The sequence below is a fragment of the Bufo gargarizans genome, chromosome 2, assembly GCF_014858855.1.
Source record: "Bufo gargarizans isolate SCDJY-AF-19 chromosome 2, ASM1485885v1, whole genome shotgun sequence".
In the NCBI taxonomy this organism is placed as follows: Eukaryota; Metazoa; Chordata; class Amphibia; order Anura; family Bufonidae; genus Bufo; species Bufo gargarizans.
In genome coordinates, this window is record NC_058081.1 from 592,108,900 (window position 1) to 592,130,918 (window position 22,019).

General features: G+C 44.3%; 1 protein-coding gene across 1 annotated transcript in view; it reads left to right on the forward strand.

The window, feature by feature from the left end:
* Positions 1-22,019, forward strand: part of CCDC27 (coiled-coil domain containing 27) — an 83,519-nt gene that overhangs the window by 18,984 nt on the left and 42,516 nt on the right. The window contains exons 2-5 of the mRNA XM_044278258.1: positions 3,788-3,978; positions 9,266-9,392; positions 9,539-9,705; positions 10,159-10,320. Coding sequence (XP_044134193.1) covers positions 3,823-3,978; positions 9,266-9,392; positions 9,539-9,705; positions 10,159-10,320 — 612 coding nt within the window. The 5' untranslated portion in view covers positions 3,788-3,822. The remainder of the gene's footprint in view (positions 1-3,787; positions 3,979-9,265; positions 9,393-9,538; positions 9,706-10,158; positions 10,321-22,019) is intronic.

Consider the following 22,019-nt stretch of genomic DNA (forward strand, 5'->3'; position numbering starts at 1 on the left):
ATGACTTCTTGGTATAAGTCTAAAATTCCTGGAGGACGTGAGGTGGTGTCGATGACAAACGCCCCAGGATTATATTTCCAATGAAACCTGCAGAGTCAAAAGTCAGGGATTAACCACCTGAGATCATAAAAGAAACGCAGCTCATTATGACCCGAGCTCTTTACAAGCCTCTAATTGAGTTAACGCTTGTGTCTGCATCCTAGATACTAAAAGCCACAAAGCTGTTGACTCTGCAAGTCTCCATAACATTAATACAAATAGTAAATGGAGAGGTGACACAACAAACAGCACAGAGAGACTGGCCACACACAATAGATATCGAAATCAGCAGGTTCGGCTGACTATATATATGGGGCCTCCCGACTCTCTCCCGATGGCTGAGATCAGGGAAGGATCAGACACATTGGATTCAATTGCCCAATCTTCTTTTAGCAGGGATATAAGCTGCTGCCAGAGGAGTCTGTCGGTGGCTTTTTCTCCTCTTCCCCTTTGGAACATTTGCCTGCTCAGCCCGGCATGCACATGTATAGGTGGATGAGGATCGGTAGAGATAGCTTTCGGTCAAACTAGTGTTCAGCTGACAGCTATCTAATGTGCATTGCCAGCTTAAGGGGGTTTTCCAGTGTTTAGAAACTGATGGCCTACCCTCAGGACAGGTCATCAATATCAGATCGGTGGGTGTCTGACACCCGATGCCCCCACCGATTAGCTGTTTCAGGCAGCCCCAGGCAATGGAAACTATACAGTAGATGGAGCTGGAAGCACAAGGTTCTGTCCATTGTGTAGTGGCTGTGCCGGGGTAGATAAGCTCCCATGAAAGCTGCAGTACACCAGAGTAGAAACAAGACAGGAATTGAGGCCTTCATTCTACTGTATAATGTCTGAAGCTGGTGGCTGCCTGAAACAGCTGAACGGTGCGGTTGCCATGTTGTCGGACCCTCACTAATCGAATATAATGACCTATCCTGAGGATAGGTTATTAGTATCTGCATCTCGAACAACCTCTTTAAGGATCCGTTAATGTCTGTATTGGAGGTTCTGTTAGGAGCCTCTATCACAGATACTATCAAAATGGCGGACAATGCAGGGCTCCATTAGTGTTTGTCATTAGTGTTGAGCGCGAATATTCGAATTGCGAATATTTTTCTCGAATATCACGATTTCGAGATTTCGCGAATATTTAGAATATAGTGCTATATATTCGCGAAATCGAATATTCGTTTTTTTTTTTTTTTTAATGCTCCATTCAGGGCCCGTTGCCGTGCTCATGGAGCGTCCCCATCACCATGGGGACGCTCCATATACTAGAATGTACTGTCGGATTAGAGAATTACGTTGAAATCACCATGCGACTTTTTCGTGTTATATTAATCGCATCGCAATTTCAGCTTCGCACTGCTATATTCCATACATGTGTATTTTACGAAATTTCGTACTATTGCTCAAACTTCGTCTTTTAGAATATTACGAATATTCTAAAAGACGAAGTTAGAGCAATATTACGAAATTTCGTAAAATACACATATATATTGTAATTGAGCTAATATAGTGCTATAATCATTTTTTTTTTCTTTCATTTTTTTTCCCTCTTCTGAACTTAAGCTTTGTAAAATATGTACACTGTTAAAAAAAGTTAATATAGCAGTATATTAGCTAAATTACAATATATATGTGTATTTTACGAAATTTTGTAATATTGCTCTAACTTCGTCTTTTAGAATATTCGTAATATTCTAAAAGACGAAGTTAGAGCAACAGTACGAAATTTCGTAAAATACACATATATGGAATATAGCAGTGCGAAGCTGAAATTGCGATGCGATTAATATAACACGAAATAATCGCATGGTGATTTCTACTTAGTACTGCTATAGTCCATCAGTTAAAATCGCCATGCGATGAATATAACTCGAAGAATAGTACTGCTATATTCCATATTCGCCGAATATGGACTATAGCAGTACTAAGTAGAAATCACCATGCGATTATTTCGTGTTATATTAATCGCATCGCAATTTCAGCTTCGCACTGCTATATTCCATATATGTGTATTTTACGAAATTTCGTACTGTTGCTCTAACTTCGTCTTTTAGAATATTACGAATATTCTAAAAGACGAAGTTAGAGCAATATTACGAAATTTCGTAAAATACACATATATATTGTAATTTAGCTAATATACTGCTATATTAACTTTTTTTAACAGTGTACATATTTTACAAAGCTTAAGTTCAGAAGAGGGAAAAAAAATGAAAGAAAAAAAAATGATTATAGCACTATATTAGCTCAATTACAATATATATGTGTATTTTACGAAATTTCGTAATATTGCTCTAACTTCGTCTTTTAGAATATTCGTAATATTCTAAAAGACGAAGTTAGAGCAATAGTACGAAATTTCGTAAAATACCATTGCCTTATCCTAATATACTAGAAAAATCGCAACACGCGATTAAAATAATCGCATATTATTCGCGAAAATCGCAATAATTACGAATATTCGATTTCGACGAATATAACACGAATATTCACTCGAATATTCGCGATATATCGCGAAATCGAATATGGCACCTCTCGCTCATCACTATTTGTCATGTGACAAATCCTTCTCTGGTTTCATTCTTGTTGCAGATGTGAACGAAGCCTAACACAGATGAGCTGTATTCTGACGTTCCCCTTACATGTGGCTTGCTTCTTGTTACAGCACAAAGTAGCTCTGGTCTCCAGCGTGGATAATTAGCCATTATAGAGGAGTACGGGGCTACCTCCCAGGTTTCTGGGTAATAAATGGTATAAACTTTGTGATGCATTCATTATCCATTAAGATGCTATCTTTTGGAAAACAGGGTCAAAATCTTTAGTTGTTATAGTAGTGGTTGTCACCCACGTATTGTAAAACTTTCTTAAACTCTGACTATATGGGCTCTGCAGCACTGGTCTTCCTGATCCATTAATAGAATGCAAGAAATACTGTTAAGACTGACACAGTAGTAGAAAAGACAAAGCCAAAGGAAATGTAAACTGGACGATCAGGCTTTTGGGTGCTGCAGCTATTGTCATGCATCACGTGTTACCTGTGGCGACTTGATGACCTGTGCTTAACCTGTGGACAGGGTCAGACTGGCCCACCAGAGTACCAGAGGATACTCCAGTGGGCCCAGGTTCTGAAGCCATAGTGGGTCCCAAAGTTCCAGGAGAAAAAAAACCATTCGGAGCTGTCTTTGGAGATAATCATTTACCACTAGGGTCTATTTCTTTGATTCAAAACCTATTAGAAATGATTAATCATATTGGGGTTGGGCCACGAGAATAATAACCTCTGGTGGGCCCAAGGAAACCCAGTCCAATGAAAACTTACGTTAGGCAAGACTGGCTTCTGCATTAAGTAAATTCAAGGACCAAACTTGATTGTGGGGCACATTTATTAAGGGACTTGTGAGTATTTTAGTCAAAATATAGTCGCAAGTCCCCTTTTTAACTGGCCGTGTCGCACGGCCAGTTTTACACCATGTTCACCAGTTGGTGAAATTAGACAAATCTTTAACTAGCTCAGATTGGCAATACATATATATAAGCTATGGAGGGCTTGTCCCTACAACCTCTTGGTTCAATTAGCAGAGAACTTCCCTAATTCCAGGTTGCACATTCATTGATATGTATCCAAGGAAACATCCCTGCACAAAAGCTTGGACAACCTCATCTGCTAGTGGAGAAGCATTGCAGCTTCTCAGATGTATCATACCCTATTTACTATGTTCCTTCATAGATGGTAAATTTTGCTTTTCAGAATGGTCTGAACTGGCCACAGACCTGAAAGTGGAGATGAAAGAAAATCCTGGGATGAGGATGCAAAATTGCCATGAGCTGCAGTGGACAGGAACCCGCAGACCACAAACAGCCGTATGGAAGATCCAGAAATCAGATGTACGCAGGGACAACTACAGTAAATCAGCGCAAGGACACATCTACGACATTCAAGTAATGTACACAGGGGTGGGCTTAGGGGTGTGTGACAGTTTTATATAACCATATATAGCACTATAATTAGATTACATGACATTACTTTTCATGTATGGAGCTATCTTGCACTGTATGTTGGTATTATTTCAGCACTATATATATATGGTATTTATTTTTGCATTATGTGGTAAGTACAGTTTTCACTTTGTAACTGTGATGCAACTCCACATAATGAAAAGTGTGCAATGCCTTGCTAAAGTACTCACCTCCCCCCTTTCTTGGTGTTTTTCCTGTTTTATTGCATTACCTGAAATTAAAATGGATTGTTTGGGAGATGTATGCTATTTGATTTATACAACATGCCTACCACTTTGAAGGTGGATCTGGATGCTGGGATTTTGCCCATTTTTCCACACAAAACTGCTCCAACTCCTTCATGTTAGATGGGGTGTGTTGGTGGCCAACAGTTTTCAAGTCATGCCACAGAGTCTCCAATGGATTGAGATCTGGCCTTTGACTAGGACATTCTGAGACATTTAAATGTTTCTCCCAAAACTTCTCCAGTGTAGATTTAGCAGTATGTTTAGGGAAATTGTCCTGTTGGAACATGAATCTCTGTCCCAGTCTCAAATCTCTGGCAGACTGAAGCTGGTTTTCCTTAAGGTTTTCCCTGTATTTACTACTATCCATCTTCAAACCTGACCAGTTTTCCAGTCCCTGCAATGAAAAACATCCCCACAACATGATGCTGCCACCACCATGGTGCTCTTGCAATGATGATAAGGTGTGGGTTTGCACTGCAAATAGTGTGTCCTCTGATGGCTAAAACATTCAGTTATAGTCTCATTTGACCAGAGAACCTTCTTCCATGTGTTTGGGAGTCTGCTTTTTGGTGAACTACAAACATGTTTTCTTTAAGCAATGTTTTTTTTCTGGCCACTCTTCCATAAAGCCCAACTCTGTGGAGTATACAGCTTATACAGGTCTTATGGCCAAATAATTCCACCTCCACCGTGAATCTCTGGAGCTCCTTCAGTGTTATCACTGGTAGAATCTGAGTTTTGGGGGGTGGCCTTCTCTTGTCAGGTACGTAGTTGTGCCATATTATTCCCATTTTCTTATACTGGATTTAATGGTGCTCTGTGGCATGTTCAATGTTTGGGGTATTTTCATAACTATATACTATTATAACTATTACTATATACTTCTCCACATCTTTGACCAGTTTGGAGACTCCTTGGTCTTTATGCTGCTTACTTAGTAGTATTGTAGACTCAGGGTCTTTCAGAACAACGTATTCATACTCACATCTTGTGACATTTTGATTGCACATAGAGGGACTTTATTCAATTAATTCTGTAACTTTGAAAATTAATTAGTTGGACCAGACCTTATTTCAGGGTTTCATAGGGTGTGAATACATATGCACTCACAGTGTTTCAGTTCTTAAGTATTTTTTTTATTCCACTGTAACAATTTGGATTATTTTTGTCATTACATAAAATATAAATCAGTTTTAATTCCAGTTTGTAATGCAACAAAACCAGAAAAACACCAATAATTTTGCAAGGGACTCTATAGAGGTATTATACTGATGAGGCAAAAAATATATCAGAATGCCTTGATTGTAGTGCTTTTTAAAAATACATTTCTAGGTTACCTTAGTGGTTTTCATTACTGTGGTTTTGCCCTATCAAAGTCAATGAAACTGTACCTCTCCCCATATGTCGCAGAGTGTGGTCGTACAACCCTGAGCTCCCTTCCCTATCCCCACACTTAAAGTGACAACATTGTCCACTTACCTTACTTATGGTCCATTTACACGTCCATAGAATGGTTACGCAATTCTGCGGAACGGGTGCGGACTAATGTTAGCCTCTATTTCTGAAAAGTTTCTGGCGGGATTCAAACTCACAACCTTCTACTATATAGCCAAGAATCCTAACCACTATGCTATAGAGCTGCATGGCCAGTTGCTTTAAAAAAAAAAAGTATTACTATTATTATAGTATATATTATTATAGTATTATTATTATTATTATTATTTTTTTTTTATTAACTGGCCATGCAGCTCTATCGTGTAGTGGTTAACATTCTGGGCTGTAATGTAGAAGGTTGTGAGTTCTAATCCTGTCAGAAACATTTCAGAAATAGAGGCTAAATTAAATTGATATATATTATATATTTTTTGTAAAAAATGTGTAATTACAAATATATATACTGGTATATATATATATATATATATATATATATATATATATATAATCATACTGGATGCATAATATGTGGGAAACTACTACTGATGTTTTAGCCATAATATATTTACATATATTATATATTCTAAATATATAATATATGTAAATATATTATGGCTAAAAACGTATATTTTTTTTCAATAAATAAATAAATATTTATGTTGAACTCACAACCTTCTACATTACAGCCAAAAATCTTAAAGGGATTCTGTCATCAGGTTTGGGGCTATAGAGATACGGACATGCACGGCTAGATCGCCGCTAGCATGTCCGCAATATATGTGTCCTATAGGGCTGTGTGGTTTTAATTTCTTTAAAAAAGGATTTAATAGATATGTAAATGAGTGTTGAATGTGTCCAAGGGGCTGTATGAACCTTACTTGTGCCCAGCCGTGCACAGCCACACTCGCCTGTGAAGGAACCCAGCACCGCCTATGTCTCCTCCTTTCATCAACGATAGATAGCCGTAATCTCGCGATGTGCGAGCTCGTGCATGCGCAGTTCTTTCCCTGAGGCTGATGCCAGCACAGGGAAGGAACACTATACCGGCACTGCGCATCGCGAGATTACGGCTATCTATCGTTGATGAAAGGAGGAGACATAGGCGGTGCTGGGCTCCTTCACAGGCAGGCGTGGCTGGGCACAAGTAAGGTTAGTACAGCCCCTTGGACACATTCAACACTCATTTACATATCTATTAAATCCTTTTTTAAAGAAATTAAAACCAGACAGCCCTATAGGACACATATATTGCAGACATGCTAGCGGCGATCTAGCCGTGCATGTCCGTATCTCTATAGCCCCAAACCTGATGACAGAATCCCTTTAACCACTTCACTATAGAGCTGCATGACCAATTACTTAAAGGGACACTGACAGGCCCTATAAACATATTTAGATATTCATATGCTGTCATAGGTCTTATAACGTGTATGCCAATTATATAAGTGTACCACCTGTCTGCATTTCAAACACTGTATATTCATATGTGAATCACTTGCCTTTGTGCCCAAGGGCCGGTCTTTCTCCTGCATTTGTGCCCAGCCGCGCCCCAACTGCCGTTTCCTAGTGCCGCCCAGCTCATTACTATTCACTGCGCAGGAGACGCTGAAGCCAACGCATTGAAGGTTATGGGACGCAGGCACACTACGATTCTGGAGTGAGGGTGTCAGGTAAGGTATCCGGCGCACGCGCAGAAGCTCCAAGTGAGGCCGATGCCCATACGTTTCTATTCGGCATGTGCGGGATCTCGCAGCATCAGGGACTGGAAAAGCCGCCCAGCGGAGTGAATAGTAATGAGCTGGGCGGCGCTAGGAAACGGCAGTTGGGGCGCGGCTGGGCACAAATGCAGGAGAAAGACCGCCCCTTGGGCACAAAGGCAAATGATTCACATATGAATATAAAGTTGATTTTACAGTGTCTGAAATGCAGACAGGGGGTACACTTATATAATTGGCATACACATTATAAGACCTATGACAGCATATGAATATCTAAATATGTTTATAGGGCCTGTCAGTGTCCCTTTAAGTAACTGGTCATGCAGCTCTATAGTGAAGTGGTTAAGATTTTTGGCTGTAATGTAGAAGGTTGTGAGTTTGAATCCTGCTAGAAACTTTTCAATAGAGGGTAAATTAGATTTAAATACACTGGGGTGTCCCCAAGCACTGACTTCATATATGGACATAGCTATATATGGAGTCACAACAGAGACTCCGAAGCCGAACTAGAGTCCTGACACCCTCCCCTCTTCAGAGCAGGGGGTGCCTGGTTTAATGCTCGGGTTCTCCCATTGACTTCCATTGTGCTCGGGTGCTCGGTAGAACACCCGAGCATCGGGAAGTGTTCTACTTGAGCACACAAGCACTTTGGTGCTCGACCAACACTAGTGTGGACCCATTAATTCTCAATGGGGACGGAAAGAATGCGGACAACACACATTGTGCTGTCCGCATCCGCATTTCCGGTCCGCGGCTCCCGAAAAAAATAGAACATGTCCTATTCTTGTCCGCAATAGCGGACAAGAATAGGCATTTCTATAGGGGTGCTAGCCCGGTGTTTTGCGGATCCGCAATATACTACGGCCGTGTGAATGGACCCTAAGGACTCATGCACACGACCATTGTTATTTTGCGGTCCGTTTTTCACGGATCCATTGTTCCGTACCTGAGTTTAAATTTTTTCCCTGATTTAAGTCCTCTTCCGTTCCGTTATTCCTCAAAACATATCCGTATGGTTTCCGCATGCAATCCGTTTTTTGCGGATCGGAAACAGTAACTTATTAATCACCAAACACATGAGCAATATGGGCTGGGCATAGCATTTCTACTGTATGGATCCACAAAATACGGATGAAATACGGATGACATATGGATGTGTTCCGTATTTTTTGCGAACCAATTTACTTGAATGGGGCCTCAGACCGTGATTTGCGGACAATAATAGGACATGGACTACTTTTTTGTGGAACAGAAATACGGAAATGGAATGCACACGGAGTACCTTCCGTTGTTTTTGCAGACCCATTGAAGTGAATGGTTTCCCATACAGTCTGCAAAAAAACGGTCTGCAGGTGTCCCCTGAATGAGTATCAGGTACTCTTCACACTGTGCTCTGCATATAGAGAACAGCCATGATATATTCCACACTGTCCTGAACATTCACTGTACTTACCACTGTGCAGACACCAACAAAATGATGCTACACAGAGGTTTGGAAAAGATCTGCTCCCCCTCATTTTGCACCCAGTCACAAGGGAAAGGTAGATGTGAGGTCACCAGCAAGGAGAGGGGCCAGGCCAATTTTGCAGCAATCAGATTACAGGTAGATTGAATTCTCCACTTTTTGTGTTTGCTCCCTCTGCTGGTCAAAAGTGGGAAATATGATATTATTTAATTTTCCATATTTATGGATACGTGAAAAATTAAAATTTCTGAAAATATAAAAAAAAGACAGAATTATTTTATCTTTACAAATAATTAATAAAATGTGTATGATACAGTCCCTTTAAAGTAAATTGGTTGACCATTCCCATGTTTATTTCCTTGCAGTCTCCTACATTTTCAGTGAGTCCAGAATCTTCATTTGGAAGCTACAATTCCTCTCAAGTCATTGACTTGCACACATCTAGAGCTTCACATGGATCCTGTAAACTTAGCAACTCTGCTTTATCCACAGGTAATGCTGCCCTTTCTTATAAGATCGATGGAAAGATAGATAGACTAGATATAGTATATATATATATATATATATATATATATATATATATCTACATAGCTTTATTAACTACCATAGCCTACATATTCTCATGTAATCTTATGTAGACAGAAAACTTCCTCACATCCATAACTGTACTGAGCTCTCCAAGACTAGCACATCCTTAGAAGGCTACTCGGTGAATCTACAGTACAACGGGAATCCAACCAATCAAACCTACCTGACATCTGTAGAGATTAAGACTCCGTGGTACATAAGTGTTCTCAATGAGAAGGTAAAAGATGTAAATATATATCTTATTCTCTGTGCATTACTCTATCCACCTCTCTAGCATCAATCTCACCATCATTTTTTAATTCATTCATCTCTCCATTCATTTATCTATCTTATCTATCCATCTGCTATGGATATTCTGCATCTGTTGGCCATACCCTTTGGATAATATGGGCTAGCCTTCCGACCTCCAAAACAAGCCAAGCACAATCAGAATCGAAATCTGGGCACTTTCCTAGAGGTAAAAATCAGCTGTGGTCACAGAGGTCGGACTGATTGGAAAGTCATGGGTTAGGAGGAGAGAGCAGAATCCATGCATTTATATAAAGCCTGAATGACTCTGACACCATGTCAAAAATGTATTTTGTACCTTGGCTACTTCTTGGACCCAGCTACTAGAGTCCATTAGTATGTCGGTGGTAGATTCAAAATGTAAGGACCCGTATATTTCTAGGAACGTTGCCTTCTTAAACTGGGAGAAGAGATAAACCGGCTTTTAAGATATGAAGTACAATGCAAGAGAAAAGATCAGGTCATCTCCAATCTGAAGAATGAAGTATTACAGCTTCAGAGTGATGTCCATAGATCGGTCTACCCACAGACTGGGAGAGAAGAGGTGAGTTAAGCAACTATGTATAAAAAAAGTGAACCTTTGTTCTCATTCAATGATGATCATGTCCATATTCCATAGGGTAACCAGGTGTTTAAAACTACAAACATTTTGTTAAAGCATAACTGCAGCAAAACTAGTTGTTTGTACAGGTCCTTCAAAAAAATTAGCATATTGTGATAAAGTTCATTATTTTCTGTAATGTACTGATAAACATTAGACTTTCATATATTTTAGATTCATTACACACAACTGAAGTAGTTCAAGCCTTTTATTGTTTATTGATGATTTTGGCATACAGCTCATGAAAACCCAAAATTCCTATCTAAAAAAATGTGCATATCATGAAAAGGTTCTCTAAACGAGCTATTAACCTAATCATCTGAATCAACTAATTAACTCTAAACACCTGCAAAAGATTCCTGAGGCTTTTAAAAACTCCCAGCCTGGTTCATTACTCCAAACCGCAATCATGGGTAAGACTGCCGACCTGACTGCTGTCCAGAAGGCCATCATTGACACCCTCAAGCAAGAGGGTAAGACACAAAAAGAAATTTCTGAACGAATAGGCTGTTCCCAGAGTGCTGTATCAAGGCACCTCAGTGGGAAGTCTGTGGGAAGGAAAAGTGTGGCAGAAAACGCTGCACAATGAGAAGAGGTGACCGGACCCTGAGAAAGATTGTGGAGAAGGAACGATTCCTGACCTTGGGGGACCTGCGGAAGCAGTGGACTGAGTCTGGAGTAGAAACATCCAGAGCCACCGTGTACAGGCGTGTGCAGGAAATGGGCTACAGGTGCCGCATTCCCCAGGTCAAGCCACTTTTGAACCAGAAACAGCGGCAGAAGCACCTGACCTGGGCTACAGAGAAGCAGCACTGGACTGTTGCTCAGTGGTCCAAAGTACTTTTTTCGGATGAAAGCAAATTTTGCATGTCATTCGGAAATCAAGGTGCCAGAGTCTGGAGGGAGAGGGAAATGCCAAAATGCCTGAAGTCCAGTGTCAAGTACCCACAGTCAGTGATGGTCTGGGGTGCCATGTCAGCTGCTGGTGTTGGTCCACTGTGTTTTATCAAGGGCAGGGTCAATGCAGCTAGCTATCAGGAGATTTTGGAGCACTTCATGCTTCCATCTGCTGAAAAGCTTTATGGAGATGACGATTTCATTTTTCAGCACGACCTGGCACCTGCTCACAGTGCCAAAACCACTGGTAAATGGTTTACTGACCATGGTATTACTGTGCTCAATTGGCCTGCCAACTCTCCTGACCTGAACCTCATAGAGAATCTGTGGGATATTGGGAAGAGAAAGTTGAGAGACGCAAGACCCAACACTCTGGATGAGCTTAAGGCCTGGGCCTCCATAACACCTCAGCAGTGCCACAGACTGATTGCCTCCATGCCACGCCGCATTGAAGCAGTCATTTCTGCAAAAGGATTCCCGACCAAGTATTGAGTGCATAACTGAACATAATTATTTGAAGGTTGACTTTTTTTTGTATTAAAAACACTTTTCTTTTATTGGTCGGATGAAATATATATAATTTTTAGATAGGAATTTGGGGTTTTCATGAGCTGTATGCCAAAATCATCAATATTAAAACAATAAAAGGCTTGAACTACTTCAGTTGTGTGTAATGAATCTAAAATATATGAAAGTCTAATGTTTATCAGTACATTACAGAAAATAATGAACTTTATCACAATATGCTAATTTTTTTAGAAGGACCTGTATATATGTATAGTCCCATCAAAGGCGATCCACAGAATTAGAAAACAGCACCACACCTGTCTGCAGGTCGTGTCTGATATTTCATTCATATTCACGTCCGTGGAGCTGAGCTGCAATATGAGACACAACATGGGCAGGTATTCCACTGTTGGTGGCTGGGTGACAACTAGAATGACCACAATCAAATATAGGGGTTGTCACTTGACTTTCCTATACTCCAGTCTGCATAGTTAGTCAGTGAAACATACCTATTGGCATATTGCTTGAGCTATTTCTGTTCAGGAATCTTGGAAAACAGATGTGACAACTAGAGATGAGCGAATTTCTAAAAAATTCGGTTGGTTTGCCGAATTTTCTGAAACGATTCAATCCAAATTAATTTGTGGCGAATCGCATTAAAAAACAGCTATTTCCCGGCTACAGAGAGCCTGTATAGTGGTGTAGAACACTGTGCCTAGGAGCAACACGCATAGGGAGTCTGCTGTGGTAATGAAATAATACTGTGAGTCCCTATTTACACCATCGTCAGCTGATTCCACATAGATGCCTACAGAACCTGTTCTATTAAACGCTTAAACAAGTAGAGCCCCCATACAGAGTGGAGAAAGTGTCAGCAGTAAGTTTGTGTTTACTTTACTGATTATTTTGCCCTTCCTCTGATCCGTCAGAATAATGACCCCCCCCAAAAAACGATCCTGTCTGTTGAGAATCCACCTTCATTTGGTCAGTAATCCATCAGTATTGCTAATGCCAAAACAGAAGTGGATCCAAAACAGAGATGACACATGAATTGAATATTTGCATGTCTTCTGTGTTTTGTACCCACTCCTGCTTTTGGCTACTAAATCATAAGTCAATTCTGATGGGACCATAAAGGAGGAGGGAGGGTGGGAACAGCATGAGAAGTCCACAGAGTGGCCCAATGAAATAGTGTGGGGTGGGAGAAGCATCAGGAGACCACAGAGTGGCCCAATGACATAGTGTGGAGGTGGCAGCAGCATCAGGAGACCACAGAGTGGAAAGGTGACATAGTGTTGATGTAGCAGCATCAGGAGACCACAAAGTGGCAAGGTGACATAATGTTGGGCTAGCAGCAGCATCTGGACACCACAGAGTTACAAGGTGACATAGTGTGGAGGTGGCAGCAGCATCAGGAGAGCACAGAGTGAACAGGTGACAGAGTTGGGAGGTGGGTGGCACTAACAGTACCCACTGATGATGGTGGGTGTAAGAAGGAGCACTTGGCATCAGATGTGTGGGTGTCAGCATCAGAATAGTAGCTGAGGCAGGTAGCCAGAAGAAACCGGTCTCTTTTGTCAAGGTTTGGGTGAGGCAGCATGGATGATCTAATCTGATGCATCAGGCATTGGTTGGTGGAAATCCTGGCTGATCCACTCCTGATTCATTTTGACAAAGGTCAGTCTCTCCACATTTTGGGTGGACAGGCAAGTTCTCCTTGGGGTAACTATGCCCCCCCCCCCCCATGGCCACAAATCCAGTTTGGCTGCCCAGTAGTCCAGTGGATCTTAAATGACGGCTGGCAGGGTGCACTCCAAGTGTAAAGCTCAGTAAGCGGCTAGGGTGCTTTTAAGATGTGATAAATGTAATTTTTCTTGACGCCAGATGCATTTCTGCAACGAGGGACTAAGTCAGCCTATTTAGAAGGTGATGGTGGAACCAAGGTGTAGGAATGCCAGAGTGGTATGAGGGTGGCCTAAGATGTCCCTCTAGGTGCGGCTGTACAAATGTCACGGTGCTCCTATCTGGATATCCGGGAACCCCAGGCGTTGCCGGATGGAGCAGAGCAAATAGGGTGAATAGGTGGTGGAGAGGATGATGAAAGAAATTGAGTCCAGACTTTGTATGAAGTTGAACTGCAGCTTTACTTTGCATAAACATTTCTTTAAACGGTTTACAGACTTGGTCTTGGTTTCCAGCAAGCTTTAGCATAAAAACGGCTTTGCTATGCTGACAGGATTAAATGAAAACTTTTCATTTTGCTTTCTGCTGCAATTCTCTCTTTGTCTGACTCTATGGCAAGGCACAGGGCAACTTCTTCCTGGTTAATGAGACTTCTAGATGTGGTCTTTCTGAAGGTGTCCTGGCTGGCTTGGGCAACACATGTCCAGGAGGGACGCAGGACTGAACACCTGTTTCCTTAGAAGGGGGTCAACTAGAACTAACTCAAACTAACTGGTCCCCACCCTTCCTGCAGGACATGGGACTCGTCCACTCCTCCACAGTGCGGGGGGTGGGGTGGGGGGCTAAAAATGGACTGGAAGGTTCCATTCTATTCTACATACTGCTTAGCAGAGTGTGCACAGGACAGTGGACACAGGGCTCAATATGTATGCGAGCACATCTGAACGAGTGCAGGTCAGGAGCCCGCATACACATCGCTTCTCCTGCCTGTGTCCACTGTGCTAAAGCCTGACATAGCCCATCCCCCACATATTAACCCCTTTTCTACGAGCGCCATTTTTTCATCACTTCTCTTACCCCAAAAAATGTAATAAAATGTGATCAAAAAGTCAAACACACTCTCAATAAAAACTACAGTTTATCCCGCATAAAATTAGCCCCCACACAGCTCAGTAGATGTAACTATAAAAAAGTTATGGGGGTCAGAATATGGTGATGTAAAAAAGTAAATACATTTTGTTTTTCAAAGTGTTAATTTATTTTTACACTATTTAGACATAAAAAACCTATTCATAGAAAAAAGGAAATGCAAAAACAAAAAAACACCCTGTATTCTAAGGGTTAAAGGGGCTATCTAACCCCTATTATGCCCCCAAAATGCCCAGGCACCGCATTCAGATAATACTTATGCCTTATGGGGGGTGCAGCCAGCCAGTCGCAGGGGGAACACGTGAGGTGCACGGTGGACCGATGAGGGGTCAAATGATATAACACACAGTTCATCAGTTTACTCATGGTTAGCAGATAGCCTCCCTGGGCTGGCAGCACAGTGTTGAGGTGGACAGCACGAAATCCTCCAGGGCACACTCTGTGGTAGGAAACATCAGCCAAGATGGTGGTTGAGGTGCCCTTGATGTTAAGGGTGCTTAGGGTGCTTGTTGCGGCTGAGTTCTTTGATGGTTTCTGTCGTGACACCAGTACCGTTAATGGTGGTACAACCATAGATAGTAATAATGAGGTAGACAGTGGTAAGATGCAACTCACAACTTTTACTTTGGATGTCTTTCAGTTGCAGTAGTACAATTATGCAGTCTTTAGATGATACAGAGACAATTCTGCAAATCCACTGTTTAAGGCTTGTCAGGTTTTTGGTGGGTTTTGGAGCAGTGGGTTAGGTGTACCTGGTTCCTTTAGATGCTTTGGATCCTATTCCTTGGCTTTCCCTACAAGCTAAATATTGGTAGACAGGAAAACTCAACTGTCCCTTTAGAAGGTTGGTGTGGCTGCCTGAAGCTAATAAACCTCCACCATGCAAAGGTGTCTGTGGCCCTCAATAATGGCTCTTATCACCGATGAATTCCTAGGATTGCTTGTTTCTTTTCCAGGGAGGCAAACTCTTCTCCTACTGGTCAGGGATGCAAGTCTATAGTGCAGCTACAGAAGGAAAACGCCTTCTAGCGAAGTTGGCTCCACTCACTAATCTGTGTTGCGAAGTCTTCACTCTATCTTTCCTCCCACTAACTTGATCTGACTACCTCAGATCTGCTCACTTCTGAACTACATCCTGGTCTCAACTCCTCTGTCTCACTAGGCCTGACCTGAGTATATATAGGACCTGAACTTTATCCCCATCTAGTGGCAGGATGTATAAATTACACCTAATAGGCCTGTTAACAGGGATTTTGCAGTTACACAAATGCAACCTAGTGCTTATAAGAAAGTGAAAAGTGCTTTTAAGCAGTGCCCACACACACGTAGTGGGACGCTGCACATGTCGCTGAATGTTTTCATCTGCGTGACGGGAGGGGGGCAGTGGCGGTTGTGCGGGCGCCAGTAGCAAAGCGGGTGCCGGGTGTGCACATTGCTGCTGATGAAAACAGGTGACTGATGTGCTGGGATGGGAAGGGGGGGGGGGGGGGGCTGTAGGCTCATAGAGGACTCGGGGGGGGGGAGAATTAGGAGGAAAGCACACTGTTTTTCTGAGTCCTCTTTGAGCCTACAGGTGTCCCCCCCCCCCAAGGTGACTGATGTGCTGGGGCGGCCTGTAGGCTCATAGAGGACTTAGAAGGACAGTGTGCTTTCCTCATACACCTCCAGCCCCCCCCCCCTTATTAAAAGTGAAACTCTTACTGTGGCAGTGGCACACTACCTGATTGTGTTTATTCTATCCGTGTCCGGTGTACAGTGTGTACAGTGACCTGGGTCCGGAGTGGTCCTTCACTATGCGACTAGCACATAAAGGGCATTATACTGTACGAGGGGCACATGAGGGGCACATAAGGGGCACATATTGAGTGCACATATGAAGCCATCATATTGTTTGGGAACACATAAGGGGCACCATATTGTATTGGGGACACAAAGGGGCACCATATTATGTTGGGTGCACATAAAGAGGCACTATATTGTGTTTGTGGCACATAAGGGGGCATCATGCTGTGTGAGGAGCACATAAGGAGTCATTATTCTGTGTTTGGTGCACATAAGGGGCATTATATTATGTGCAGGGCACATAAAGGGGCATTGTACTGTGTGTGGAGCACATCAAGGGTGTGGGCGTCACATAAGAAGATAGTTATAGATTGCAGGAGGTAGGTATATACTGAATGTCTTTGATTAGAGCTCAAGACATAAGTTATCTTGGGGCGCCACAAATGCCAAATCTACCCCTGGCTAATAAAAGTATTGGGCTGGCTACAGACATTAACATTTTGACAGAAAGATCCATCACCATTCTAATGTATGAGGTCTCAGACAGTCCGGGAAGACCTACTTTTGAGATTACAGAGGCTCCGGAGTGATCCTTCAGTCTGGGCCGGGGCTGGACTGCACTGACTGGCTGACTTGAGCGCCGAGGGCCTGAGGCAGATGGCAGGCAGCACGCACTGAGAGCAGAGGATATTAGACGAAAAAAATGGTGGTGGAGGTCAGATAGGGAGGGGTTGCGTCAACGTCGGGGGGTGGGGGTGCCGGACGCCCACTGGGAGAACACAAGTGGGCGGGCCACGGGACGCCTCAATACCGCATGCCATGAATAAACTTTGTCTGGTGCAGAGTGGAAGTAGGGGGCGGGGCATTCCATGCTCTGTGGGCCCCCTGTGCCGCGGGCCCCATAGCAACGGCGTGGTCTGCCTAGTACGCCACTGCATTTAAGAACTGCTGGGTTGCTGGTCAAGACACGACCGCTAGCTGACACTGAGAGCTCAGGCCTCTCGAAGTGACCCCTGCTGCCACGGGCCCTTAGTCTGCTGCGACCTGTGCCAAGCCCTAGAAACATTTAGGCCTGTGCCCCGCCCCTGTGCAGGGCCTGTCACTTCTCTGTCTGACATACTGAAAGATCAAATAAGTCAATAAAAGGGAAACTAATACACGCCAAAAAGGGCTTTAATTTTCTCACTTCACCACACAATGGCTAATAAGCCCTTTTTCTTTTTCCCCACTAATACATGCCAAAAAAAGGCTTTAGAACATATAACTGCGGCAGTGAACGGCAAATGATACTTTTTTTTTTGCCACTAATACACGCCAAAAAGGGCTGTAATTTTCTTACTTCACCACACAACGGCTAATAAGTAGAGTTGAGCGAACACCTGGATGTTCGGGTTCGAGAAGTTCCACCGAACTTCCCGGAAATGTTCGGGTTCGGGATCCGAACCCGATCCGAACTTCGTCCCGAACCCCATTGAAGTCAATGGGGACCCGAACTTTTCGGTACTAAAAAGGCTGTAAAACAGCCCAGGAAAGGGCTAGAGGGCTGCAAAAGGCAGCAACATGTAGGTAAATCCCCTGCAAACAAATGTGGATAGGGAAATGAATTAAAATAAAAATTAAATAAAAAAAAATTAACCAATATCAATTGGAGAGAGGTCCCATAGCAGAGAATCTGGCTTCACGTCACCCACCACTGGAACAGTCCATTCTCAGATATTTAGGCCCAGGCAGAGGAGAGAGGTCCCGTAACAGAGAATCTGTCTTCATGTCAGCAGAGAATCAGTCTGCATGTCATAGCAGAGAATCAGGCTTCACGTCAGCCACCACTGCAACAGTCTATTGTCATAAATTTAGGCCCAGCACCCAGGCAGAGGAGAGAGGTCCCGTAACAGACAATCTGGCTTCATGTCAGCAGAGAATCAGTCTTCATATCATAGCAGAGAATCAGGCTTCACGTCAGCCACCAATGCAACAGTCCATTGTCAGATATTTAGGCCCAGCACCCAGGCAGAGGAAAGAGGTCCCGTAACAGACAATCAGGCTTCACGTCAGCCACGAGTGCAACAGTCCATTGGCATATATTTAGGCCCAGCACCCAGGCAGAGGAGAGAGGTCCCGTAACAGAGAATCTGGCTTCATGTCAGCAGAGAATCAGTCTGCATGTCATAGCAGAGAATCAGGCTTCACGTCAGCCACCACTGCAACAGTCCATTGTCATAAATTTAGGCCCAGCACCCAGGCAGAGGAGAGAGGTCCCGTAACAGACAATCTGGCTTCATGTCAGCAGAGAATCAGTCTTCATATCATAGCAGAGAATCAGGCTTCACGTCACCCACCACTGTAAGAGTCCATTTTCATAAATTTAGGCCCAGCACCCAGGCAGAGGAGAGAGGTCCCGTAACAGACAATCTGGCTTCATGTCAGCAGAGAATCAGTCTGCATGTCATAGCAGAGAATCAGGCTTCACGTCAGCCACCACTGCAACAGTCCATTGTCATAAATTTAGGCCCAGCACCCAGGCAGAGGAGAGAGGTCCCGTAACAGACAATCTGGCTTCATGTCAGCAGAGAATCAGTCTTCATATCATAGCAGAGAATCAGGCTTCACGTCAGCCACCAATGCAACAGTCCATTGTCAGATATTTAGGCCTAGCACCCAGGCAGAGGAGAGAGGTCCCGTAACAGACAATCAGGCTTCACGTCAGCCACGAGTGCAACAGTCCATTGGCATATATTTAGGCCCAGCACCCAGGCAGAGGAGAGAGGTCCCGTAACAGACAATCTGGCTTCATGTAAGCAGAGAATCAGTCTTCATATCATAGCAGAGAATCAGGCTTCACGTCAGCCACCACTGCAACAGTCTATTGTCATAAATTTAGGCCCAGCACCCAGGCAGAGGAGAGAGGTCCCGTAACAGACAATCTGGCTTCATGTCAGCAGAGAATCAGTCTTCATATCATAGCAGAGAATCAGGCTTCACGTCAGCCACCAATGCAACAGTCCATTGTCAGATATTTAGGCCCAGCACCCAGGCAGAGGAAAGAGGTCCCGTAACAGACAATCAGGCTTCACGTCAGCCACGAGTGCAACAGTCCATTGGCATATATTTAGGCCCAGCACCCAGGCAGAGGAGAGAGGTCCCGTAACAGAGAATCTGGCTTCATGTCAGCAGAGAATCAGTCTGCATGTCATAGCAGAGAATCAGGCTTCACGTCAGCCACCACTGCAACAGTCCATTGTCATAAATTTAGGCCCAGCACCCAGGCAGAGGAGAGAGGTCCCGTAACAGACAATCTGGCTTCATGTCAGCAGAGAATCAGTCTTCATATCATAGCAGAGAATCAGGCTTCACGTCACCCACCACTGTAAGAGTCCATTTTCATAAATTTAGGCCCAGCACCCAGGCAGAGGAGAGAGGTCCCGTAACAGACAATCTGGCTTCATGTCAGCAGAGAATCAGTCTGCATGTCATAGCAGAGAATCAGGCTTCACGTCAGCCACCACTGCAACAGTCCATTGTCATAAATTTAGGCCCAGCACCCAGGCAGAGGAGAGAGGTCCCGTAACAGACAATCTGGCTTCATGTCAGCAGAGAATCAGTCTTCATATCATAGCAGAGAATCAGACTTCACGTCACCCAACATTGGAACAGTCCATTGGCATATATTTAGGCCCCGGCACCCAGACAGAGGAGAGGTTCATTCAAATTTGGGTAGCCTCGCAATATAATGGTAAAATGAAAATAAAAATAGGATTGAATGAGGAAGTGCCCTGGAGTACAATAATATATGGTTAAGGGGAGGTAGTTAATGTCTAATCTGGACAAGGGACGGACAGGTCCTGTGGGATCCATGCCTGGTTCATTTTTATGAACGTCAGCTTGTCCACATTGGCTGTAGACAGGCGGCTGCGTTTGTCTGTAATGACACCCCCTGCCGTGCTGAATACACGTTCAGACAAAACGCTGGCCGCCGGGCAGGCCAGCACCTCCAAGGCATAAAAGGCTAGCTCTGGCCACGTGGACAATTTAGAGACCCAGTAGTTGAATGGGGCCGAACCATCAGTCAGTACGTGGAGGGGTGTGCACACGTACTGTTCCACCATGTTAGTGAAATGTTGCCTCCTGCTAACACGTTGCGTATCAGGTGGTGGTGCAGTTAGCTGTGGCGTGTTGACAAAACTTTTCCACATCTCTGCCATGCTAACCCTGCCCTCAGAGGAGCTGGCCGTGACACAGCTGCCTTGGCGACCTCTTGCTCCTCCTCTGCCTTGGCCTTGGGCTTCCACTTGTTCCCCTGTGACATTTGGGAATTCTCTCAGTAGCGCGTCTACCAACGTGCGCTTGTACTCGCGCATCTTCCTATCACGCTCCAGTGCAGGAAGTAAGGTGGGCACATTGTCTTTGTAGCGTGGATCCAGCAGGGTGGCAACCCAGTAGTCCGCACACGTTAAAATGTGGGCAACTCTGCTGTCGTTGCGCAGGCACTGCAGCATGTAGTCGCTCATGTGTGCCAGGCTGCCCAGGGGTAAGGACAAGCTGTCCTCTGTGGGAGGCGTATCGTCATCGTCCTGCCTTTCCCCCCAGCCACGCACCAGTGATGGACCCGAGCTGCGTTGGGTGCCACCCCGCTGTGACCATGCTTCATCCTCATCCTCCTCCACCTCCTCCTCATCCTCGTCCTCCTCGTCCTCCAGTAGTGGGCCCTGGCTGGCCACATTTGTACCTGGCCTCTGCTGTTGCCAAAAACCTCCCTCTGAGTCACTTCGAAGAGACTGGCCTGAAAGTGCTAAAAATGACCCCTCTTCCTCCTCCTCCTCCTCCTCCTGGGCCACCTCCTCTTCCATCATCGCCCTAAGTGTTTTCTCAAGGAGACATAGAAGTGGTATTGTAACGCTGATAACGGCGTCATCGCCACTGGCCATGTTGGTGGAGTACTCGAAACAGCGCAACAGGGCACACAGGTCTCGCATGGAGGCCCAGTCATTGGTGGTGAAGTGGTGCTGTTCTGTAGTGCGACTGACCCGTGCGTGCTGCAGCTGAAACTCCACTATGGCCTGCTGCTGCTCGCACAGTCTGTCCAGCATGTGCAAGGTGGAGTTCCACCTGGTGGGCACGTCGCATATGAGGCGGTGAGCGGGAAGGCCGAAGTTACGCTGTAGCGCAGACAGGCGAGCAGCAGCAGGATGTGAACGCCGGAAGCGCGAACAGACGGCCCGCACTTTATGCAGCAGCTCTGACATGTCGGGGTAGTTGTGAATGAACTTCTGCAGCACCAAATTCAGCACATGCGCCAAGCAAGGGATGTGCGTCAAACTGGCTAGTCCCAGAGCTGCAACGAGATTTCGCCCATTATCACACACCACCAGGCCGGGCTTGAGGCTCACCGGCAGCAACCACTTCGTCGGTCTGTTGTTCTATACCCTGCCACAACTCCTGTGCGGTGTGGGGCCTGTCCCCAAAACATATGAGTTTCAGAATGGCCTGCTGACGTTTACCCCGGGCTGTGCTGAAGTTGGTGGTGAAGGTGTGTGGCTGACTAGATGAGCAGGTGGAAGAAGAGGAGGAGGAAGTCGAGTAGGAGGAGGTGGCAACAGGAGGCAAAGAATGTTGCCCTGCGATCCTTG